General features: G+C 43.8%; 1 protein-coding gene across 2 annotated transcripts; it reads left to right on the top strand.

Annotated features, from left to right (window-relative positions):
* The first annotated feature begins 682 nt into the window (after positions 1-682).
* On the top strand, positions 683-20989 carry SALL1 (spalt like transcription factor 1). Of its 2 annotated transcripts, none has more exons than XM_081015358.1 (3): positions 683-872; positions 12341-15762; positions 19550-20989. In XM_081015358.1, exons 1-3 carry the CDS (start codon positions 797-799, stop codon positions 19988-19990), a joined length of 3939 nt encoding a protein of 1312 aa, XP_080871484.1. In that variant the 5' UTR covers positions 683-796; the 3' UTR covers positions 19991-20989. The 2 variants fall into 2 exon arrangements, with proteins under 2 accessions (XP_080871484.1, XP_080871485.1); XM_081015359.1 differs by lacking the exon at positions 683-872 and adding an exon at positions 1764-1782.
* Positions 20990-26645: the final 5656 nt, after the last annotated feature.

Raw genomic sequence — 26645 nt, 5'->3', positions numbered from 1 at the left:
GCGATGCCATGCACACTTACCTGGGAACAATCCCCATTGCAAACAGTGGGACTTACTTCTGAGTAAGCAGGGCACAGGATTTAAACCCACACTTTAAAGTTGGCTCAGATAGGATAACATTGAACACTTAAAAGTTGGCTAAAATAGGATAACATTTCCCACCCCCCTTGGGAAAAAAAGAGAGGAAGGTGGGGGGAGGGAAGCAAAACTCCTGGAACGGGAGGAAGCATCCCCAGCCAAAGAGAGAGAAAAGTTGTGGGGGGTTGGAGCGCATTCCTATAGTAACAGGAGCGGCGTGCTCAGTCCCAGCTGGTTGCTAAGAGGGTTAAAAACTGTATCCAAACAGCTTTTCTGGTTAGGCTGGGGAAGGTGGAGAGCGCGCGAACGGGGGGGTGGAGAGAGCGAGGGGGGGTGGAGCGGGTGGAACCCTTGCCACATGGGCCGGCTCATTGGGCGGGAGCGGCGGAGAGACAAGGGTCTCCAGCAAATCAGCGGCTAATTGATTAAGGCGAGCTCGTTTGAATAGAGCTGGCCCTGTGCCAATCGCCTTTCAAAGAGCCCCCTGTATGATTAATCGCAATGCATTATTGATAATCACAATTATAGTAAGACACATGCGCGGTGCGCGGAGGATCGGGCAAGCGGGAGGAGGCGGGAGAGGGAGGGGAAGCGCCAGGAGGAGGAGGAGGAGGAGGAGGAGGAGGAGAAGGAGGGGGGCCAGGCTCGATTTCCGTAATTTTGAGAAGATTTTTTTTTAGTAATTTTTTATTCTGCCCCAGCTGATGTTTGCGCCAGCATGTCGCGGAGGAAACAGGCGAAGCCGCAGCACTTCCAAACCGACCCCGAGCTGGCCTCGAGATCTCAGCGCAATGGTGAGCTTTTTTTTTTAAAGGGGGGTGAGCAGTTGCGTCCTGTTGGGGTGGCTTTTTTTTAAGGGAGGGGGGACCTTTTTTTAAGAAAAAAAGAGGAAGAAATCGCTCTCGCTCGCTCTGTCCTGCGCGCGATTTCCCTCACTTCCGACCCATAGAACACTGATATATGTCTATCTCTTTCTTGTTAAAGCGATTATGGATCCCCCCACAAACAATCGGAACAAACTTACCTTCGGGGTTAGAGACGGTGGAGGGATGAGAGAGAGAGACAGAGAGAGAGGCAGAAAGAGAGAGTCAGAGAGAGACTTTGGAAGCAAGAGCGTGAAGTTGATCAGCTGGAGTTGTGACTTCTTGCGGATGGTTCGAGTCCTGGGTGGTTTCCTTCCTCCTCTCTTCCCGCCCCCCTCCTCAAGCCCCGTCGCTGCCCTCTGTGGATCTTTCCCTCGCTGGATCGTTTTCGATCTGGCAAGCGGAGACCGGATCTCTCTCAATTAGCCGCACCGCCCCCCTTCCCTGAACACGCACGCTGCCACTCGCACGTTGATCGGGAGCGGAGTTGGGGATTTCTCTTTCCCCACCTCCCCTTTGGGGAAAGATGCGCAAGACCTTGACGGCCCCCTTCTCTTTCAAGGGGTGCATCTCTGGGGGCCTGAATCTTAAAATAAAACATCGTTTATCCAAAGATCTCTCCCCCCCCCCATTTTTTATGGAGTCTCTTTTCGGCTTCCCTTCCCAGCCTTGCCTGAGAGAGCTGCCCTGGAATATTGCAACTTTCCCCCCTCCTCTCTCCAACGTGAATTTTAGAGGAAGTTAAAAAGGGTTTTGTTTTTTTTTTAATCCCACGTTTTCCAACAGCAGGGGTAGGTGGGGGGTTGGCAGCGCCTCCTTCGCTCCCGGCTGGCCCTGATGGGTGAGTGAGAGCGAGATCTCCTTTTCCTGGCACCCGGCGCGATGCACTCCTTCCTCTTTCGTTTCCTTCATCCCCCTCTCCTCCTCGGCGTGCCCAGCTGGCCGGCTCAGCTTCTGCTCCGCCGGGCTCCACTCTCGCGTTGAATTTTCTTATCGTCGCGGCGGATCTGTGTTCAAGTTTGTCCCTTTCGGCTATGATTGCCTTTGGGGGGGGGGGTGTATGCCAAAGGTTCTTCGGCGCGCACGGGAGACTTTGGCGATCGTGGGAAATTTCCATTTAAAGTGGTGTGCGCGCGCGCGTATCTCGGTATGTGGCGGCCTGCCTTTTAATGCCTTTGGTATTGATAATGCGGGGGGGGGGTAGAAAGGGGCCCCCTTTTTTACCTGCGCCTGTGAAAACCGGGTGAGTTTCTGAATTTGGGGAAGGGGGCGGCGAAGCCCGCGAAGAGGCCTGTCGCTGCGTGCATGGATCATCAGCAGAAAGTGGGGGCTTGTTGTGGAAAAGCCCCGAATCCAAAGGAAAGTTTTCTTTTCGATGCCAGGCTTGTCAGTGTCTCCTGCGGGCAGAGGAGGAGGGCACAGCAACGTGTCTCTTGCTCCAAAGTTGTTTTGTGGGGGTTTTTTTGGGGGGGTGGCAGAGGCGTTTGGGGGTGCGCTATGCTCGGATCGTCAGCAGGAGATGCAAAGTTCTCCGTTTGTTTTTAGCAGAGGAAAGTGAGGGGCGAGAAGGCACTGGAGCAAACCTAAGAACAGAGAGCGTCCCTGCGCGACCCTCCGTTCCTCCTCCGCCGAAGAAGCAATGGAAGGTGGCCAGGATCGTTAGGGGAGGATGGCAAGAGAGAGGAGGATGTTTGTGGACGGAGTACTTTTCCCAAGGAGGCTTACTCGGGAGTAAACCTTTCTTGAGTTCACGGCACTTGTAGAAGTGCGAATTGGATTGTGGTAACTCTTATTTCGTGCGTGTGTGTTTTGGAAAAATCTTTTTCATCTCCTTCAGTTTCTATACACAACAGATAATGCGCGTGAGTTTGTCAGTGGATTCAATGTCCGCATGTAAAGTATGCAAAATGCGTGGTTGCTTTACACTTTTTTCCGTGGGGAGGGGGGTTGAGAGAGGCTGTAAAAAGAGAGAAATTGGTGGTGGTGGAGGATGGCCTGCTCTGCCCAGCTCTTTTTTAAGACGTGCAGTTAGGGTGGTACTTCCAAGGACAGTGGGCAGCCTGATAAAAGCTGACTCTAAAAATCTTCACAGAAGGATGGTGACCATGTTGTGTTTCCAATAATACAGATTGTATAGAAAGAATATATATATATAGTGTGGGAGCTCTTCAATTTGATTTTTGATTTTTTGCAAGGAAACAGTCCTAATCCTCCTTTTTAACAACTCTTCCTGCCCTCCCCCTCTTGCCTTCACACACATATACAAACACCCTGCACGTTTCCAGAGCAAATTTCTGTCTGTCTTAAGGGATTTGGCCAGGGGGGTGATCTGCAAGAGTCTGTGTGGAGTGAGTCACCAATAGAAGCTGTGCCTCTCCCACAGTCCCATTTAAACCCCCAGCTTAGTCATTAAAAGTAGCAGTCAACAGACAAGCCCCCTCTAGCCCCCGAACCTTTCAGCATCACCCAGATCAGGGCAGCCAGTGCGAAAGGCATGGAAGTTCTTTCATTTGTCCTTTTCATGCCAGCTTTATGCCACCACCCCACTTTTTTTCTTTCTTTTTTAGTATTTCTCCCCGTTTCCATCAGCTACCATATCCTCATCCCTCATTCTCCCCCCACCCTTTTGTACTGAAGAAACCTTAGAAAAGTTCGGCAACAAATTGTGCCAAAGGAACTGCAAGCAAGTTTCTATTTCCCTGGAAAGAAAGTGTCCCTTGGTGGTTTTATTATAAGGCAACTGTTTGGCAACTTTAAAAAAACAAAAACAAAAATTCATGTCCTATCCTTTCTCAAATTCTTGACATGAGTTGGAATTCTTGTAAGAAAACTTCTTGACCTTCTTCTTTTGACTTTGCATGAGTTGTTGTCCCTTCAGTTTATTATCTAAACTCTCTGCTCAGAAATTGGTCCGGCACATATATTTTGCAACTTCATTTTTCTGCCACCAACTCCAGGTTGAAATTTAAAGAATATACTGTAGATCGCTCCTTCTTCTTTTTATCTTTATTTCTCTACAATAGCTCTAAAAGAAGAACTTTGTGGTCTTCAAGCTGGGATAGGAATAAGCAAATTTATTATCTTTACCTTGTTGGGTGCAACAGAGGGGACTGCTTCCCCCCCCACAAAAATAAAAAATTCTACTACTCTTTGATAGGTCAAGGCATCTTCGATTTGTGAAGACCTAGCTAGCTACATTTCTCCACCCTCTATATTTTAGTCTCTGGATTCGTTTTCTTTGTACGCCTCTTCCAAAACCACCCTGCTGCAGAGTTAGGGAGGAAATTCATCTAAGGGAGTTTTCATGCCTGTTGCTAACTTGATGTGCTTAAAATAACTAGATTTCATCAAAGCACAATGATACGAAGACAATACTGGTCCAGCTCTTTTTAGTCACTAGCTCACTTGTATTAACTATATAATGCAAGCCTGTTTTTCTCAACCCCCCCTTTTTTTGCTAGTTCATTGTTCTTCGGGAAAGCATTTGTAAGAGTTAGCATTTCTGACAGCTATCTTAGTCTTTCTTCTTCTCCCCCCTCCCCTTCCTTACTGGTAATAGATTTAGGTTATGGCTCCCTTTACATGCTTGGACAATAAGTTTGACTAAGTTGCCTGGAGGCTATATTTTGTAATAGTGTTAACAGGATTGAGTGTTGTAATAATATTGGTATACAATGGTGCTGCTAAAGCCTTCAATACGGACAGTTTCCTTCACTATATGACCTATATTTTGATGCCCTAAAATTGTACACAGCCTTTCATATATATATATATATATATATATATATGCATGCACAGACACACATACACTCTTATCAAGCTGAGATTAGGCAGGGTAATTAAAAGCTCAGGAAAGCACGGTGTTTTCTATCACTGTTAATCTAGACATAATTGCTGTGAAAACAAATTATATATCTTACAAATAAAATGTCATAGAATTGCCCATTTAGAGCTGGTTTCATTTTCTGGTTATTTCCGCACCCCCCTCTAGTAATCTGTTTTAGAATTCAGATCTCAGAAATTTCTCGACTTGCAGCTGTCTTCTCTTATTTATTTAAAGAAACACTTGCCCTTCTGTGGCCTAGTTTTTATCCATCTTTTCTTGAGAATTTTATACAGGTACCTTTTCTGACGCTTTGCTATTAAAACTTCTGCTGGCCTTTTCTCATTCTTTTCATTTGTGCTGCTGAAAAAATTAGGAACGGTTTTGGTGCTGTTGGGCGAAAAAAAAATCCCTAACAGTGGAAACGGTAGAGCAAACATCTGGAGTTCCAGACATAAATTGTATTCAACAAGTCATTGGCTGCTGTTGGGGAAAATATACAGCTGAAGAGTTGCTTCTTGAAATTTAGGGTTCTAATATTATCCTCATTTACCTGAGACTAAGCCTTTTTCAGATTCAGTTTAGCTTGTTTTTGAGGAGACATGTGTGGGATTGCACTGCTGTCTAAGGTTTCTAGAATACTTGTTACATTTAGAGTTGGCTGTATATTCCCCCCCCCCCCCCTTAAGCTTTTTTTTTTAAAGAGGGTAATGGCCTAATCTTAACACAGAAGCAGTATTTCTGGAGCAGAGTTATTCAGTCTATTGCAAAGACTGGGACAGAGTTATTCAGTCTATTGCAAAGCAGAGTTATTCAGTCTATTGCAAAGAACTAACTTAGTTGGTCTTTAAGGTGCTACAGGAAGGAATTTTTTTATTGGGACAGAAGGATAATCCAGAGGATACAAGGTGCTAACAATTCCCTTTAGGCATGGGAAACACAAACTCTGGGATTCATAGTGAACTATTAACCTACCCTGACTATCTACACATTTGACATAATTATCCAAGTTATAATTAATTACATTTTCAATTAACACCATTGGAAATCAGGCTTGCTGAACAATGGTGTCTCTCTCTCTCCTCCCCCCCCCCCCCTTATTACAGGATAAGGCATTTCTTTTCAAATTTCTTGGACAATTGTGTATGTACTTACATTTTAACAAAATAGAATATTTGAGACGAGTTCAACACAGGCAGAAATGCTAAGAATAATTCATGAATGGCCCTCAATACTTTGATTCAGAAGTAAATCTTGTTTTAAATGAATGGCAATTGCTTTTGTACAGATGTGTTAAAGTTGCAGTTATACAATCAGTGTGAAACAATTTTGAGAGTCTGGGGTTGTGTTCGCGAAATATCGTCCTTTGCCCCTTTCCGAGTTGCATGTTTTGCGTCCTCAGAAACCTCATTTAACTTTTGTGCAATCACTTCCAAAAGTAGCTGTTTCAATAGATTTTCCTTTCCTTTTCTCCCCGATTGACTCCTGATAAAGATCCTTTCCAGAAGGGTGGACTTCTTAGGTCTAGAAACATCCTTTTTGTTGATCACTGTGGCAAATCGTATCAGCTGGAGAAGGGAGGGGAGAGATGCAATAAATTGATAACAAGCTGGTGGAGAGTGATTGTGGGAAGAAACTTCCAGATAACCGCTGGTAAAGGCAACCTGAGAGAGGGCCCCAGTCAATGCCTCTTCTACCTTTTCCAAAAGTGGATAGTGATATCTCAGATATATATATATATTTGGTCCTTTTTCTGGGGGGTGGGGGAGCCAAAAAGCCAGACTTGTCTCCCAGCAGTGGCTTTGCTCAGAGGGCTATTAGTTGGGGATGTTTGGCCAATCCGTGCTAGGGGGAAACCTCGAAGTGTTTGGATGTTTTAACCTTTGCCAGCCTCCTTCCAGTCAAAGGTGACAAAGTTCAGATCACAATATGCAGTTCAATATCTTGCCGGTGACCCCCAAATAGAGTCTTACCAGGCGCTTAGCAGGAAGCTGCTAGTTTATTTTAGCTTCACCTTATCAGCCTCGCTGCTTTTGCTAACTCTTATTCCCTTGTCACCCCCTTGGACGCCAGACCCCCAAAGAGGGGATTGACAGCCAGTTGCCACAGCGCCTTTGCCTCCCCCCCCCCACTCCAAACAACAGGGATTTGGTTTCTTGTTCCTTTGCCAATGTTTGCATAGCCAAAGTTTAGATATTGCTTCTCTCTCTCCCCCACCTCTCTTTCCCCTTCTCTTTGGTTTCTCACTGGAACAATGAAACTGCTCTCAACTTTTTGGGAGAAACTGTTGCAGCAGGAACCCCACCTAGTGTTCATTTTGATTCAGCCGTAGGAAAGAGTTCTTTTATTTTAAGTAGCTACGTAGGTAGGTCCGTCTCCCGGCTTTTAAAAATAGAAATGCTCTTAAACAGTGCAAATCAATTAACAATTGGGTTAATTGAAAGGCGCGTCTGTGTATTTGATCTCGGGTGGAAGAATCCTTTTCTGAGGGGTTTCAAAGGGATGGTAGCAATAGTTGTTTGCTAGTTGTTGTAGGGAAGGATGGAAACTGTTGGGGAGAGAGGGTATGTATTCTTAATATATTGCCCCTATAATGCCTCTACTAATGTTTGAATATAAATACAGCTGTGATTCCCCCCCAAAGTTCATTTTTAAATTACATATGAGAAGGAAGAGACTACATTTGACCTTGATTTGCATATGTTTATCCTAACTTATCTATAAACTTTATTCTTGTAATGGAAATATCAATGTGAAGTTGTTCTGTGAATGTTGAGAAATGCATTCCAAAGAATATTTATTCATAAAGTGGAAAGGCCTTGTTCAATCTCATTGCTTTGCAGATAGACACTTAGAGCGAAAGGGATTGCCTCTCTCCCAAGATTTGTGGAAGATGACTGAATGTTTGAATTTTTCTTCTGAAGTTTTTGCCTCAAAGCAGTTCAAAATTTCTCCCTTTGGAGAAAGCAATCAAGTTGGCACGAATAGTTAAGGTTAGCAGCAGAATTCTTGCAGTTTTTGTAGGAACCTATTGACCCTGCTCTTGACTGGTGGATGTAGGCCTTGGAAAGCAAAGTTCCCTGGGTGGCATTTTTCCTTTTCTGTTTTAAAAAATAGGCGTCTGCTGTTGAAACTTCATTTTCTTATAAATACATCTTGATATAAATACATCTCTTTGAATTTTTCATTTCAAAAGTGCTGCCTGCAGATATATTATCATGCTTCTTTTTAACAAGATCTATAAAAGATTAAATCTTTCTGTCAGGTGATAGGCACAGTTGCTTTGGTTCATCATGTCGCCAATTACTCTGATTAAAAAGCCGTTAAAGAAACACTGCCTTAATTTTTGTTTCATTTCGGGGTTTTGTTTTTTTGAAAAAAAAAAATGACTTTAAATTAGTGGAAGCTGCTTTAAGCTGTAATGTATTTCAGTTTCTGAAATTTCTAAGCATGTTTTTAATGAACCTGAGAAGCAATTGTGAATTTAGGTTATTCCTGATTAGCATGTGAGCATTTTCCCCTGTGTGTGCCAAACAGTGGTAAGAGGAGACAATGCCAGTGTCAGTTTTACAATATTTAGCATGCACATATCAAATTTGTTGAGGAAAAAATAATCACTAGGTATTAACGCTGGGGAAATAAAGTTTCCTTAGCGTACGTCTTTTGGTACAGGTTTTGTGAGAAAATCTCATAGTTTTGTTTCTTCTTAACTGGCCCTTATGAGTGCAGTATAATATTACTTTATTTTTTTAAAAAGCGATGGGTACTTTAAATCCTGTAACTGGAACGTGTTGTGCTGAGCATTGCAACTTAAGGTAGCGAAAGAATAGCGAGCGCTGCAACTTGACATGGAGGACATGTGTTGCATTTTGTGTGCAGCGAAGTATCAGGCAGGTAAAATAACAGGGCCTTTGTAAACCAGGATTATAATAATCTACTGCAAGGGTGAAGAAAGGGAATTGGAACAGGTTTTAATTTTCAGTACAGGCGTGCTAAATATTTGAAGCAAATCCACTGTCATGTGTACAATTCATCAGTTGGTTTTCTGATTTCTCTCTTCTCTCTCCCCCCCGCAAGTTATTTAGTTTTGAATCTGTCATTATTTGTCTAAGCACAGCTGACCAAGCAAAACCATGTTTTAAAGTGGGCTTTATGTTTTGATAAATGTGATCTGGTTGAAAAGTATTTTCGACTGAATGTGGAGCTTAATAGAACATGCTGACATAATAGTTTTAATGCATTTTGTTGAAAATGTGTGAACAAACAGAATAGCTTTTGTTCCTTCATAATTGGCTGTAAAAGTAGATGGAAACATCACCATTACATATGGAAATGTGGAAGAGAGAAAGGAATAACATTTTCGGTCGGCTATATTCAGAATTGGATTCCCTGGTTTTAAAATAAGCATCTAAAATGGATGCCTCATTTGAAATTAGTTGTCAAAATACAATGCTCTAAATGGAATGTTTGTCACGATGGATCTATATATTTTATTCTGCACGAAACAGGGAAATAACTAAAGCAGTGTATGCAAATAGACTGCATTTAATATTTCGCCTTACCTTTTTTTACACCCATGAAGCGAAGTACCAAAATTGCAGCCTTAATATGCTAGGATGTGACAAGAGGCAGGGCGACCAAATATTATTATTTTAAAATGGATTGATAATTATCCTTTCCCAGTAAAAACTTTTGTAGAGGGGTATCCATTTTTTAAAAAAAGAAAATAATGCAAAGACTGTATGGCATATTTGCCCCATAGTATATCTTGAAACGAGTTCATTTACTCTTCTGTATAAATGTAGAACTCTAAAGTATTTGTTGTTTAAGGAAACCGAGTGCAGTTCTTTTTCTCTCTCGGTGGGTCCAATGGCTGTGTAAACTTGGATCAGTTTTAACTTGTAAAAGCAAACCCTTCTTCACCCCCCCCCCTTTTTCCCCAGGAACTTTTAATGTTCGTTTTCTTCTGAGATTTAATTTGGAAGTCATGGAAACTACCTATTATCTGATTTTAGTGTTGCAGCAAAACAGGCAGGGAGGTAATCCTTGAATTAAACGAGCTCTCCCCACCCTTCCCTGGCTTTCTAAATTGACCACACACAATCTGTACAACCAAATTCTGTGTCCTCATGCTGAGAAAACAATAGGGAACCATCCTTTCTTTTGAATAAGATCAGCTAGTTTGAAGTCAGAGGCTTCTTCTTCTTTTTGTAACGATTAATTTACAAATGGATCTCAGCGATAAGAAAAGGGAGCAACCAGTGATAACAAACATGAAATGAAAGGGGGTTCTTCTAATGAAAGGTTCCGAGTTATCTGCTAAACAATTGACAAGAGTTAAAAGCAAATAGTTTTGATATGCACTCAGACAAGGGAGATTGCAGAGGGTTATCAACCTTAACAACCCAGATTGATTTCTTATTGTATAGAAACATTTTCTCTTAACAGCTCATCTTCTCCCCCCCCCTTTGATGGTTTCTCTCCCCCCCCCTTCCCAGAAATGTAAAGTTTTTAATGCTGCTTTTATAGATATGAGGTCATACTCTGATCTAATCTCCATGGTTGTAAAGTACAATGACTGCAGGCAGTTGTGGGATCTTGTATACTCACAATGGGGTTACCCAGAGATTTACACTGGTACCACTGAGGTTAGAATTGGCATCATAAAAGGCAACTTAACACCCCCATTCTAAGCACATTTAGTTGGATGTAAGTCCTAAGCGTTCTTATGAAGAAGTCGCCACATTGAATTCACTGGGGCTTACTTTGGAGTAAGTGTGGAAATCCGTGCTGGGGACCTGCAGTTCTGGATGAAGCAATTGACTAGCAAATTAAAAAATGCATAACATGTTGAGGGCGACTTAGTGGCTTGTGGAGCTATATAGCAGAGTGGAAAGGACTCTGCGGTCTTCAAGTAAGCATCATAAGTAGGATTAGGCAACAAATGCTTAATTGTGAAAATATGAATATTATTCTTTGACAAGGGATTTCTCATTTTTTTCCATTTTATGTGTAACAAAGGCTTTAGATGCTGTGGGGTGAACTTTGGAAGGGAAAACCAATGCTTTGTAGGAGGATCAGAGTTAGCTCTGAGTTATGCAGGAATGGGAAAGCTAGCTTGTTTGTTTGTTTCTCGTTCATGTCAACCTGAAGCTTGGGCGATATGTGCTCCCCCACCTCACCCTTCTCCCCCCCCCATTCATTCTTGTCAGCAACTGATTGGGACCTTGAACGACTACAAATTAGTTTAGTGACGGGGTGACTGTCACTGATATCTTTGAATCGGTTGAGGATGAACAAGGTTGACGGGGAGCTTGAGAGTCTAATGAGTCCTTCAAATGCTTGATTTGCCACTCGGTGGACAACTAGGCAATAAGCAGTATGAAACATTGGAAATCAATACCTTGCTATGGAATTTCATTATGCCCCAATGTCTTTGGTTCATACTATTTTATCTTTTGATGGATTATCTGGAGGAAATGATCATCTGAGACACAGGTAGCCATAAAAAGCACCCCTTGTACAGTCTTAAAAATCAGTCATGGGCAACCTCTGTGAAGTCACAATATTGATTTTTTTCACATGTATGGCCAGTCTTGGTCTGTCTTGGTAGTGGGAGAAAGTAGCAGATCTCACCAAAACGTCTTGGAGGGAGAAAGAAAGATGCAATGCAAGGCCTACAGGTTTCTTCTCTGGTGCTTGAAGCCATGCACTGTTGCTAGGAAGCGATATTTACAGGCTAGGGAAGCGGGACACACAATCCCTAGATGGAAATTTGCATGCTCTTTCGGTAGCTTCCAGCACCCCAATTCTGGCACCAGTACTGACTGCCTGAACCTCCCACCTTCCTTTGCAGACCCAGTTTAAGGCTGTTATGTGCATGCTGTGTGCAATATTCCTTTACTCTACAGTAGCCTGACCTGATAACATAAAAACAAGGCTAACAATGGAGGAAAAATGGAATGAATCAACAATATGTTGCGCTGAATACAAACATAATCAGCCACAACATGCGAAATGGTGCCCGGTGCACTAAACGGCGCTCTTCGTTTTGGTCGCCTCCATGTGTGCAGAAGTCAAATTACATCTTTTACCGCATCTCATCCAGAAATTTTATTTCTAGGGATCATCTAGAAGGGGCCTGAGAGTTTAGGCAAATGTAGTCTACAAGCTGCCCTCCAGATGGACTGCAACTCCTATAATCTTTGACTATTGACCATGACAACTGGGACTGATGGGAGTTGTAGCTCAAAATATTTGGAAGGTGCCACATTGGCTACCCCTGCTTTAAGATCATGTGGCTGCACGTTGACTTTTTTTTTAAGTCACTCATGAAATAGGGAAAGTAACTTATTTATCATGGACAGGTACCAGAAATATCAGGGAGATCTTGGGGACACAAGCAAAGAGTGTAGGAAAGTGAAGGGGTGGTTGAAGACTAAGCAGGAAACCTTTTTGAGATAGGTGCGCTCTAGCAAATCTTAACATCGCCTATCCTACAGACCAGATTTGTGTTTCTGCTCGGTTGCTAATCTTGCTCTTTTTCTTACCCCCTCCCTTTGCCTTGATGTTTTAGGAGACACGCAGAAGGGTCAAACAAATCGAACCACCAAGGCGAAGGATGCCCACGTCTGTGGCAGATGCTGTGCTGAGTTCTTTGAACTATCGGATCTCCTGCAACACAAGAAGAACTGTAGTAAAAATCAATTAGTTTTAATTGTGAATGAAAATCCTGTTTCTCCTTCTGAAGCCTGCCCTCCCAGCTCCCCTACTGATAATCCTGACGAGCAGAGGAATGACACAGTTAATAACATGGATCAAGTAGACCGCAGCAGCCATCCTGAGCATAACAACAAACTTGACAAAGAAGAATCCATGGACGTGGAGGCTTCCAGCGTTGGTAACGGCACTAGCGGCAGTTCCCAGAGCGCCAGCGATAGCGTTGTGAGTGGTAACTGCTCCACCATGGGTACCTCAGCTATCACAACCTCTCTACCTCAAATAGGGGACCTGACAACGCTAGGCAACTTCTCGGTCATCAACAGCAATGTCATCATTGAAAACCTTCAGAGCACGAAAGTGGCGGTCGCCCAGTTCTCGCAGGAAGCGCGGTGCAATGGCGCCTCGGCTGGCAAGCTGGCCATCCCTTCCCTCATGGAGCAACTGTTGGCATTGCAGCAGCAACAGATCCACCAGTTGCAGCTGATTGAACAAATTCGTCACCAAATATTATTGCTGGCTTCGCAGAACGTGGACCTGCCAACGTCTCCCAGCCCCTCTCAGAGCACGTTACGAACATCTGCCAACCCCTTGTCCACGTTAAGTTCCCATTTATCTCAGCAGCTGGCTGCGGCGGCTGGGTTGGCACAAAGCCTAGCTAGCCAGTCTGCCAGCATCAGTGGTGTGAAGCAACTGCCCCCTATACAGCTACCTCAGAGCAATCCTGGCAACCCGGCAATTCCATCCAGTAGCGGCTCATCTCCAAATATTAACCTATCTGCAGTGGCAATTACGGCACCATCCTCTGACAAAGGGGCTACAAATGCTGGTGGCCCGCAGCTTGGCAGCCCGCCAGTGACGGCGGCGTCCTCACCAGCTTTTGCAATAAGCAGTTTATTAAGCCCTGTATCGAACCCTCTTCTACCTCAACCCACCCCTAGCAACTCTGTGTTCCCCAATCCTTTGTCCGGTCTTGGAACGCCTGCAGAGGATTTGAGCTCCTTGGCTGCCCTGGCCCAGCAAAGGAAAAGCAAGCCCCCCAGCCTGGCCACCTTCGAAGCGAAAAGTGCTTCAGATGAAGCATTCTTCAAGCATAAATGCAGGTTCTGTGCAAAAGTGTTTGGGAGCGACAGTGCCTTGCAGATCCATTTGCGTTCTCACACCGGGGAGAGGCCGTTCAAATGCAACATCTGTGGAAACCGGTTTTCCACCAAGGGGAACTTAAAAGTCCACTTTCAGCGTCACAAAGAAAAATACCCTCACATTCAAATGAACCCGTACCCTGTGCCAGAGCATTTGGACAACATTCCCACAAGCACAGGTATCCCGTATGGAATGTCGATACCGCCCGAGAAGCCTGTAACAAGCTGGCTGGACAGCAAGCCAGTGTTATCCACTTTGACGACGTCAGTTGGCCTACCGCTTCCTCCCACAATTCCGAGCTTGACCCCTTTTATCAAAACAGAGGAGCCTCAGCCTATTCCCATCACTCACCCTTCATCTAGTCCCCCATGTTCTGTGAAAAGCGACTCTGGCTCCATTGATCCTGCTGGGAAAAACTCCAACGGGCATTTAGTTGAAGGGGAGGCGGGCCCCTTGCTCTCCTCCAATGACAAGCCAGAGGAAGGCACCCAGATGCCCAGCGCCTCTGCTAGTCTTAACAGTTCTGTAACCTCGCCGGCAGCAGATTCAGGTTCCATCAATGTGGTCACTTTCACCAATCCACTGATGCCTCTCATGTCGGAGCAATTTAAGGCCAAGTTTCCATTTGGGGGGCTGCTGGACGCAACGCCGACCTCTGAGACCTCCAAACTGCAGCAGCTAGTGGAAAATATTGACAAAAAGGCAACCGATCCCAATGAGTGTGTCATTTGCCACCGAGTTCTTAGTTGCCAGAGTGCTTTGAAAATGCACTATCGCACACATACTGGTGAAAGGCCCTTTAAGTGCAAAATCTGTGGCCGCGCCTTTACGACAAAAGGAAATCTCAAGACCCATTACAGCGTTCACCGTGCCATGCCCCCGCTGAGAGTGCAACACTCCTGCCCGATCTGCCAGAAAAAGTTCACCAATGCCGTTGTGCTACAGCAGCACATCCGGATGCACATGGGCGGACAGATACCCAACACACCTGTGACAGAAAACTATCCCGAGTCAATGGAATCTGACACAGGTTCTTTTGATGAGAAGAACTTTGATGATCTGGATAACTTTTCTGATGAAAACATGGAAGACTGTCCTGACAGCAGCGTACCAGATACCCCGAAATCCATTGATGCATCTCAAGATAGTTTATCATCTTCCCCATTGCCACTGGAAATGTCAAGTATTGCTGCTTTAGAAAATCAGATGAAGATGATAAATGCGGGGCTTGCTGAGCAGCTTCAAGCAAGCTTAAAATCTGTTGAGAATGGGTCGGTGGAAGGGGACATCATGACGAATGATTCGTCATCCATTGGTGGCGATATGGAAAGCCAAAGTGCTGGGAGTCCTGCTATTTCAGAGTCTACCTCTTCCATGCAGGCCTTGTCCCCTTCCAACAGCACGGCTGAATACCACAAGTCACCGTGCATCGAAGAGAAACCACCAAAAATGTTACCGAACGATTTTGCCAACGGTTGGCCTCCAGCCCTTGCAAACGGTGGTGCTTTGGATTTGACGTCTGGCAACCCCGAGAAAATGATTAAGGAAGAGTCCTTGAGCATGCTGTTTCCTTTCCGAGACAGAGGCAAGCTGAAGAACACGGCCTGCGACATTTGTGGCAAAACGTTTGCATGTCAGAGTGCCTTGGACATTCATTACAGAAGTCATACCAAAGAGAGACCATTTATTTGCACAGTTTGCAATCGTGGCTTTTCCACAAAGGGTAATTTGAAGCAGCATATGTTGACACATCAAATGCGAGATCTACCATCACAGCTGTTTGAACCCAATTCAACCCTTGGCCCCAATCAGAACTCTTCGTCAGCGATGCCCGCTAACTCGCTCTCGTCTCTGATAAAGACGGAGGTTAACGGTTTTGTACACAGCGCTCCTCAGGACAGCAAAGAGATGTTGCCTGCCCTGGTTCCTTCGGGGCCTCTGCCACCTTCAGCTACATCGCCAGTCTTGCTTCCGGCTCTCCCCAGAAGAACGCCGAAGCAGCACTACTGCAACACGTGTGGGAAAACCTTCTCGTCCTCCAGCGCTTTGCAGATCCATGAAAGGACTCACACCGGAGAGAAGCCTTTTGCCTGCACTATATGTGGAAGAGCTTTCACAACAAAAGGCAATCTTAAGGTACTTCCCTCCCCAACTCTATAGTCATAATATTCTGTCTTGCTTTTGGCATCAACTTGCACTTGACATATTTGGGCCTGGTTTGTGCATAACCGTGGTTTATTCAACAAACCGCAAGTTTTCCCACAGATGATCAAAACAAGCCACCTCTTGTTTCTGTTTTCCAACTTCTGACTTATTCCTTTGTAGTTTGGTTGAGTGTCTTGGGTGGGGTGGTCAAACAAACCATGGTTAAGGGAAGGGTGCTGGGTTAGCGCAGTAAGGCCAAGCAACAGTTAAAAGAAACCAAAGTTTGTAAGCCACCCATGAGTCATGGCTTCAGATTCAGGTTTGTTGGCAGAACATGCTGGTTCACACATGACACTACACCATGGTTTAATAAATTATGGTCTAGCATTGTGTATAAATTGGGCATTTGCATTTCATGCTGTGCATCCTGTCTTTTGTCTGCGGTCTTCAGGAGAGTTCCACATTTTTTACATGGCAAGCCTAAACCCTTCCTGTACACTGATACTCCCATGTAAATTGTGAATGGAATACACTCATTTTCACATGTATGGAAACCTGGGCCAAATTGTGTTTTGTAGCACGTGTTCTTAGATGGACCTCTTCAATCCTTTTATGGTTCTGTGATGCGCATACCCAGCAATGGTGCTTGCTGCATGCAATGGAGGGGCATTGCCCTCAGATCACTGATAAATATAAAGGAGCAGGAAGCTCTGTTTTGGGGACTGATGCTAAGGCAAAAGCTGTGTGGGGTGTCAATATGTGTGTATGACTATACCATGCGTTACCCCATCTACTTATAAAGAGAAGGATTGGTTTGCTTTCCCCAGGACTTTCAACTATGATTTTTGGGAAATGGGAAAGGGAGGGGGAAAGCTGCTGCTTCTGCTGAAACTCCAGGTTAGAAAGGTAATCTGGGTATTGCTTCCATCAGTCAGAAGATAAGGCTCCCAGACCTCAATATCCTTCATCTCTACTGTTTTTGGATATGGTATCAATGGTGTCAGATGCCTGGTGGGGCAGAAGGCAGGGAGCCCAACAGGAGATGGTGCCAGAGCCAAATAATTCTAGTTTTGTCCCTGTCTTCCTCCCTGTTGAGTTTTGTAAGGGCAACACCAAGATTAAACAGTAGGAAGGTGACAGGCAGTGTCCCAGATGGGCCTAGTGGACCAGCATCCACTGTGCTATTTATTTATTTTAAAATATTTATAGGTTGCCTTTCCAGATGAAGGCCACTCAAAGTAGCACACAACAGTATTCTGTGCAGTGAATTTCTTAATCTTTTTTCTCATTTGCCAAAAATGTTTATTTCTTTTCTCATAACCCAAATTATTCTCCTACATTACCCATGGGAGTGTACCAGTGTTAGAAACTAAGATATATAATCTAATCACCAAATGGCGCCTTAAACCTAGGTTACAATCACCACAATGAATTGTCTAGGTGTCGTTCCCCCCCATTGATTTTTAAAAATCATTATTATTTCATTTCATTTGGTTACCTATTTATATTCCAAAGAACAAATCTCAATGTGGTTTACAACACATTAAAACATCAGATAAAACAATGCAGAATAAAACAAATACAAGCTTCAAGGAAAATCTTTCAAATCCTTCTCTTAGTGACATTTTGCTTTCCCCCGTCGCCAGCCTGGTATCCAGAGATCTCCATCTGGTCGCAATTGCACCCACAAAACACACCTGGTGCCTGACTGGTTTCTAACACTGGAGTGTGCATGTGGCTTCTAAGTCATCACCTATCCAGGCACTAATCACCTTAGCTCTAGCAAGATGATGGCTTCCTGTGCATCCACCTCAGGCTGCACCCAGGAATGTATTCTCAGTTCCTGGCCAATTATTTCCATGCATAACAGCTAGATGCATATTTGCATACATCTGTGTTAATCTAATCACTGTTTTGTGTTTTCAAACTTCACCCCCCCCCTTTTCGATGAATACAGAATTTTATAGACTCCCCAATTAAAGACACTCAAAGTGTACTTTGTATATATACAGCAAAAGAATCCTCTTGTTACAGTTAAATTACTCTTTTCGTAATGTTAAAGCAGAGCACCATGAAGTCCTAAATATGAGCAAGATCCTAGTTTTGATTGCAAATCTAGCTGATGTTTCTTACTGGCATGTGTTGAAAAAGCAAATGTGCTTCATTTATATAACCAGTGCTTTTTTTCTTTAAAAAAATGTTTAGGGGTACTCCCATTTTCCTACTCATATTGAAATACTGCCCCTCAGTGAGGCCAAACTTAAATTCACAAAATGTTTAGGGGTATGCGTACCTGTGCATCCCCCCCCCCCGAAAAAAGGACTGTATATTACACCGGTGAAGCACTTTAAAATGCACATCTCCCCTCCACCCCCTGCAGATGGTCTTTTCCTCTAGAGATTTTTTGCAGAGGCGATACAAAATGAATAACTACTTTCAGGGCATCCGGCCTGCACATGTTAAGCTCTCCAATGAGCAATTAGTGGAGGATTCTTTCAACCAGTTTAACTGGACATTTATAAGGGAAAGGGGTGTCTAATAAAGTAGTTGGCATTGTGATGGCAGTGGGTGGCGAAAATAGATCAAACTGTGCATGGCCACGCTAAACAAAACACATTTAATAAAAGCGAGGGGTTGTAAAGTCCATCTTGTAGGCAGGAGAAACTTAGGCTGTTAGTTGAACCAGATGAGCTGTCGTTGGTTATTGATTAAAAAGAGGAATTTTAACCTTTTAGCCTTTCGCATGGCCTTCTAGAATGGGAATGGTCAATGTCTGTATTCTAGGAAGGGGGGTACACGCACACATTGCCATCCAGGCAATGATCTGAGGAATGAAAGTGTATATTGCAGCATAAAGGGCTTCCCTGCAAAGTGGTTAAGCTCCACAGTAGAGCTGGGTGGCGCTCTGTTCTGGCATCAGAACCCAGGCATAGCATGCCCAGCAAACAGGTACTTCAACGGTTCTCTTGCCTCTGAAATCCCAAAGAATGATGTCTCATTAAAGGTGTGAACTAGCTCTATTTTTGCACAACTTTCAATGTTGTTTCCCCAACCCCCTTCCTTGGCAAGTGCAAAGCGTAGGCGGGCTGTTTGAACCTTCCTCTTGGTGTTTGCTTGCTGCCTCTTTTCCCTTCCCACCTTTATTCAGTCACAGAACTTGAGGGAAGTCTGGTAGAGTTCCTACATGGTCCAGACACCAACCAGAGCCAATCCTACATAACTTCAGCAAGGTGCCTGTGTTATACGTCCTCAAACTAGGCTTAGGGGAAACTGAGGTGCCATAGACTGCCCGCAGCCTGCCAGCTGACCATCTATCTGCTATAGATCAGGGGTGGGGAATCTCAGACCCAAGGCCCAAATATGCCGTGCCACAGGACACCCTCCTTCAGTCATATCCCTCCCTCTCAAGCCATAACCCTCACCAGCATTGCTTGATACCACCTTTAGGGGTTGTTTTTTGCTTGGCTAGAATGTATCCTTGCTCTCTGATGATGCCTTTCACTTGCCTGGATTGAGGACCAAGAGAGAGAGGTGTGTGTGTAGAAACTTGCCCACTTTGCAAAACTGTGCATATATTTCTATATATCTCCACCTACTTTGGTCTCTGGCTTGTGGCCCCTGGACGGTTGCCTAGAAGGGAATGTGACCCATGGGCTCAAAAGCTATTCCCCACCCCTTCTGTAGATAGCAAGAACCAACAATGGCGATGCAGTGTTTTCAGGTATTTTTGACTGCCGTGAAAATAACGCCTGCCGCTGCTAACCAGTCTCTCTTTCAGGTTCACATGGGGACACACATGTGGAACAGCACACCTGCCCGGCGAGGCAGACGGCTTTCTGTGGATGGCCCCATGACTTTTCTCGGAAGCAACCCTGTAAAGTTCCCAGACATCTTTCCAAAAGAGTTGGCCATGAGGTCGGGAAATGGAGACCCGTCCAGCTTCTGGAATCAGTACGCCGCGGCTCTCTCCAACGGCTTGGCGATGAAGACGAATGAGATCTCGGTCATTCAGAACGGTGGCATCCCTCCAATTCCTGGGAGCCTGGGCAATGGGAGCAGCTCCCCGATTAGCGGCTTGACGGGCAGTCTGGAGAAGCTCCAGAACTCGGAACCTAACGCGCCTCTAGCTGGTCTGGAGAAAATGGCAGGCAGCGAGAATGGGACTAATTTCCGCTTCACGCGCTTTGTGGAAGACGGCAAAGAGATTGTAACCAATTAGGACACGTGTTACGAACATTCCGGCAGATATTGCAACCTAAGGTTGTGCAGGTTTTTGTTTTCTTTGGAAGTTGGGGGGGTGGGGGCGAATTGACAAAGTGACATTAAAAAAAAGACATTCTTTTGTACCCTGTTCGACATCTAGAGTTCTAAAAACAGCTTATTTATTAGTGATATAACTTTTTTTTTTTTTGCTTTGCAAACACATGCAAGGATTAACTTTGGTCTTCTGTATTTTGAACTAAATACTAATTGACTAGAGTGCTGTAACATTTATGGCAATGCAAGTCTGTTCAGCTAGGTGGTCTCGTTCTGGCATTTAACTTATTTTCTATATCCAGTTTAACATGAACTTTTTGTGGGGGCGACACATTGCCTCCGTAATCCATTTCTCCCACCCACCCATCACCCCTCCCCCTCGTAACAAAAAGTCTGTATATGTGTATACTTCGATCCCGATGGGAAAAAGAGATTTATTGGCAAATACGTTGTTTAATTCTCCAAACAGATTTGCGCACAGGATTTGAAAATGGACAATATAAAATTCAACTATATGCATCCTCCACAACAGGCTCGATTTGTTTTTTGGTTTTGAAATTTTTATTCTAAAATTAAAACAGCTTTTTTTTTGGTGGGGAGGGTGTGTGCGTTAAGACTTAACTTTCTCCCTCCTTTTTGAATTGTCCTTCATACTGTGCTTGAGGTTTTTGGTTTGTTTTGTTTTTTTACTGAAGTTGTCTTAGATGTTAATAAGTTTCTGTACAGTAAACAAGCAAGCAGATGATTAGAAGAGGTCCAAGAATGTTTTTGGTCATTTGAAACGTTTTGCCTTGTAGGTATATTCACATAGAGGGAGAGAGAGAGAATGGGGTGGAAAGTGCTGGACGTTGTGCTGCTATAAAAAGCATCTTGATCAACCTTCCATGGACAAATTCAGATGCTCCTGTATATACGATGAGAAATCTCGAGTTCATTAAAATGTACATATGTTCCCCGTGAACTCAAACCCAACTTCTTGACCGAGAGAACAAGAATAGTGTTTGTTTTATTTTGTATTAGGTCTGGGGGGTGAGCGGGAAGAATCCTTTGGACTGTTACATGCACTTTCTTGGATAACTGAAAGGAAATAGGTCCAGTTACTTCTAACATTTAATACTTAACTAACAGCAGAGAAACTGTAATTTTACGTGAGTAATCAAATACATTTTTTTTTCATCAGATGACGTTGGTAATTTTCTCTGTGTTTGTGTTTAAAAGTGAGGGGCTTTTCTTCCAGAACGGCTCTGGATGTGGCCCTTTGTGTTGTATGTTCCTTTTAAGAAAATAAGGGGATGTGGTATATGACATTACACACAGAGGTGTACGTGCAAGTATACTACCCCCCCCAAAAAAAACCTTCATGGCCAATGTTCAGGAAGGATGATGGGAGTTGTAGTCTGAGACAGACTCACTTAATTTCTGTCAGTCTAGTGAATTTGGTTGGCTAGAACCCACCTTTTTCTATTTATCTCTAATCCCATTCTGGGACTGGCTTATCTATTTTCTTCTCCTTCAATCCATCCTTCCCTTGTCTTTCTCTCCTTCCAGTTAATTCTCTTCCTTCCCTTCCACTTGTGTGGATCTTCCCTCCATCGCCTTTCTTGCCTCCTCTCCCTTTTTCCCTTTCCTCCCCTTCAACTTGGTAAGCTGCAACCACCCTCTCCAGCTCCCACCTATTTGACCCATATATCGGAAGCTGCGATAGCTGACATCGGCCCACCCAAAAGCCATGCAGGTGGGACCACAAAGCTGAGTTCCATCTGAAAGCAAGCGAAGGCTCCCTAGCAGTCCCCAGTCCCCAATGAGAAAAACACTGCTCTTGAGTAGGCTTGTAAATGACTACTTGTGGCTAGTCAGAATTTTCTTCAGGACAGCCAAAGTTGATTGGATTGTTTTTCACCTGGGCAGTCAATCTGCTACAAATGACCAAAGCAGGCATTGTGTTGAAAGGGCTACTAACTTGAATAGACATTTTTACAAGGCTTCTCTAGAGCAGAAAGGAGTTTGGAACTTTCCATAGAGTATACAAGAACTTTAACAGATTCTTAGCCTACCTAAGAATATAAACATTGATGTATTTGATGGATGTTTGAATGACCTCAATAGGGATATCATCTAAAACCAGTTTGAAGTCCATATCGTGATTCTTGTTTTGTAATTTTTGACCTGGCAATATATTGCGAATCATGATGTATGTTAGGGCTGAGCGATGTCTTTCAACATTGTGATATATCACCAGTTAAACATCACAATATACCAATATATCATGATGTCTGAAATAAGGATGTAACTATGCAGAGGTAAATGGGGTAATGTCCTGGAAACTGCTACTACTAGGGGTCTAAAACTGATACATTATTACTTACCTTTAACATATCGTTACAACTGTTATTTTATAGAACAGAGGAACAGGGACAGAAGGAATCATGAGAGAAGCAATGACTGGCTTCACGGCTATTTCCACATCACACTTTTTTTACATAGCACACCCAAGCATCATGATTTGCAATATATTGCAGTGTTGAATATTATGAAACAGTTACCACAATGTGAATGTCAAACCGATTTTGGACAATGTATCAATACATTGCCCAGCCCTAGTACGTGTGTGTATGTGCGCTATGGAAAAATCACAATGCAGGAAGAAACCATGAAGCCAGTCAATGGCTCTACATAGCTCCATCCTTATTTCAGACATTGTGATATATTGGTATATTGTGATATTTAGCTGGTGATATATCATGATGCCGAAAACCAGATATCTCCCAGCCCTTGTCCTCAGATATTGTATATTGGGATCTTCATGGAGTTAAAAGGCTATCAGGCGCTACTAACCATAATGGCTAAATTCTACTTCCACTGTTGGAGGCAGGGTGCTTCTGAATTCAAGTTGCTGAGGATCACAAATTGAGAGAATGCTTCTGTGCTCTGGTCCTATTTGCAGTCTTCCCAGCAGTATCAGGTTGGCCACTGTGTGAACAGAATACTGGACTAGATAAATGGGCCTTTGGCCTGATGTAGCAAGGCTCTTCTTATGTACACTATTTGATTAAATTACCTTTTTACATGCTTGCTAAGAGGCTAGTTGCTCGGTCCCTGCTCCTGCCAACCTAGCAGTTCGAAAGCACGAAGTGCAGGTAGATAAATAGGTACCGCTCCGGCGGGAAGGTAAACAGCATTTCTGTGCCTTGCTCTGGTTCACCAGAAGCGGCTTAGTCATGCTGGCCACATGACCCGGAAGGTGTATGCCGGCTTCCTCGGCCAATAAAGTGAGATGAGCGCCGCAACCCCAGAGTCTGCCATGACTGGACCTAATGGTCAGGGGTCCCTTTACCTTTATGTAAGAGGCTAGTAAGTTGAAGTTTCTATGCTGGGCACAGAGAAGTGCACTTTTCTATGTAGCCAGCATAGAAATGCAGGGCACCATCCTCCTTGCTTAGTACAAAAAATAAAAATAAAAATGCAGGCTAGTAACAATGCTTGTTTTAATGTGGAATTCAACAGGTTTCTTTTAATTTTTTTTAATGTAATGTTTTCATGGGCATTAACTATTCTTATGAGAGTTATTTTGAAGTTGGATGTTGGGGAGAATGATTGGATAATGCTGATATTTCAAAGTGCCGATTGGAGAGGACTGCTTCCTTGCTTTTTATATATATATATATATATATATATATATAAAAGATGCAGGTAGATCTATAATTCTAGTGCACCTGCTTTGGGAAATGCTTTGCGGGGTGGGGAAAACTAATATTGGGAACAGCTCCCAACATCCCATCATGATCATTGGCCATGCTAGCTGAGACTGGTGGGAGTTGTAGTTCAGCGACTTTGGGAGGCCGGGCCAGATTAGGACCTTGAGAGATCCTCAGCATTAAAAAGATTATGGTGCCCCCCCCAATGTAATTCAAAATAAGAACAACACTAACCCATGAAATATATATTTTTAAGTGACGCAAAACTTTACTGTATACTGAAATGTACATTTGTGTCTTGAGCAACACATGACAGGATCTGATGTCCTTGTGGTATTTCAATCTATATTATTAGTCTGAGTGCACCCCTTGGTTTAAGTGAGGATAAGTAAAGAACAGAAAACAGCAAAATGGAGAAGAGTGTGGAGAGCGTAAGAAAGTCTAAATTCTGTTTTTCCCCATGACGACAGCTTGAAGTTTTTGGTTTTTGAAATACTGAATTTTTTCAAAAATGTCTCTTTTTTTTTAAGTGCTCCTGCACTGCTGTGCCCTAAGCTAGGGCTGCCATACACCCACAGTTTCCCAGACTTACCCAGGATTCATCCACTGAAAATAGCTTCTGGGCAGAATTTCCAAAAACGGTTAAAATTTCCAGGAAAATCTGTGTGTATGGCATCCCATATGGGAAGTGTTGATTTTCCAGCGAATTTCCTAAAAAATAGCTCACACACACACACACACACACACACACACACACGAGATTTTGCAAAAAAAAAAAAAAATGCTTTACAACTTTTGTGTCCTGATTTTCACTTTTTGAAATATGGTAACCCTACCCTAAGCATATGCTTAGTCCAGCACTGTCAGCAGGGCAAAGATTCCCCACATCTAATATTGGCTGTGTTGCCTGCACTAAGGTCCAAGCTAGACATGTTACGATTAGCATGCACACACCACCACCACCAAGCTGCAGTTGTGGGAAGCCTGGGCAGCCACGGGGAGGGGAAGTTGTAACACTTTCTCCCTCTCTCCTCTCCACAGGCTTCACCCAACCCAACCCCAGCCTGCCCATCCCCCTGAAGCTGCTATTTGCATTTAAAGAGGCTTCCACTGAAATGCAGTGAGTAGCTTTAATGGAAAGGGATATCGGTATTGGGACCAGTGCTCTCTAACTTGTTTCAGTTTGCAACAATTTCCAAGTCCGGTTTTTAATTTCCACTAGACGGCCCTTCTCCCTTTCTAATTAACAAAGGTACCAAGGAAGCTGCCTTATTCTGAATAAGATGGTTGGTTCATCCAGCTCACTGTTGCCCACTTTGACTGGCAGTGGCTCTCCAGGAATCTTACCTCAGCCCAACCTTGAGATTGGACCTGGGACCTTCTGCGTGCAAAGTACAGGGTGAGTCCTTTAATAGAGGCCCGGTCGATACAGAGTACTCATGTTCCACGGGGTCTCTTTTAAAAGACTCAAGCTGTATATGCTGCAGCTACAACCCTTTCCCAACCCTTATTCCAGCATATTATTTTATCAATCCTTTAACCAGTGGGCAGCTTGACATCTGCATGTTTCTTAAAAAATAAAAATAAAAATAAATAAAAAAATGGCACCCTGATTTCCAACCAAATACAGTGGTACCTCAGCTTAAGTACTTAATTCATTCCGGAGGTCCGTTCTTAAGCTGAAACTGTTCTTAACCTAAAGCACCACTTTAGCTAATGGGGCCTCCTGCTGCCACTGTGCCGCCGGAGCACAATTTCTGTTCTTATCCTGAAGCAAAGTTCTTAACCTGAAACACTATTTCTGGGTTAGCGGAGTCTGTAACCTGAAGCGTATGTAACCCAAGGTACCACTGTAAAAGAAAAGTTCCGTACTCAATGCATTGGCCCTCTGTTTACTATACCTGGCCTGAGCAAAGTGAAATGTTGAGCTGACTCCTTTTCACATGTGTTAATAGCTCTGAAGAGGTTTTGGCTCTCCGGTTTGCAAATCTGGCTGCCGAAGGCGCTCTTGTGAGCCAGCGGAGATAGAACACTTGTCACAGATGTGATAAAGAATTGGTGGTAAATCCTCCACCTTTGTGTCAGGCTTTGGCAAGTGTTGAGGATTGCCTTCTCTGCTCTATGACGTGTGGGTGTTTTTCTTTCTTTCTTTAAAGGTTTAAATCCTATGATATGGAAGCAATTACCAAATGCTAAAAAGGGAAATGGAAAGCAGAAAATGCCTGCTCTTACTCTTCCTATTTGAATCTGGATCGAATTGTACTTTTTGAAATTGTGAATCAAACCTTTAGTCCATCAGCTTGATTAGGATCAAAATATAATACAGTGGTACCTCGGGTTAAGTACTTAATTCGTTCCGGAGGTCTGTTCTTAACCTGAAACTGTTCTTAACCTGAAGCACCACTTTAGCTAATGGGGCCTCCCGCTGCTGCTGCGCCAGCAGAGCACAATTTCTCTTCTCATCCTGAAGCAAAGTTCTTAACCTGAGGCACTATTTCTGGGTTAGCAAAGTCTGTAACCTGAAGTGTATGTAACCTGAAGCATATGTAACCCGAGGTACCACTGTATTTATGTGGGGGGCACAAACTATTTGCAGTATGAGCTGATGCAGTTGTGAGGATGCCTTATTTATACAAATTGGCCACAAGCACTTGTTGAATTAAGGTACTTCTGGGTGGGGAAAAGCTGCAGTTATAAATGGGGAAACTGAGGAAAATGAGGCAACTTGGGAGTGGGTGGAGCTCTCCCCTTGCTAAAGCTGGATCCCACTGCAGTTTCCTGCCCCACTTCCCCTAGATATCTCCTAAGGGTACCCACATCCCTCAGAAGCAGCTGCATACGCATGCCCTCCAACATTTCTCTGATGAAAATAGGGACATCCCATTCTATAACGATAATTTTACTATTTATACCCCACTAAGT

This window comes from Podarcis pityusensis, assembly GCF_964106645.2.
Source record: "Podarcis pityusensis genome assembly, chromosome: 8".
Taxonomy (NCBI): Eukaryota; Metazoa; Chordata; class Lepidosauria; order Squamata; family Lacertidae; genus Podarcis; species Podarcis pityusensis.
This window is presented reverse-complemented; position numbering and strand designations above follow the sequence as displayed.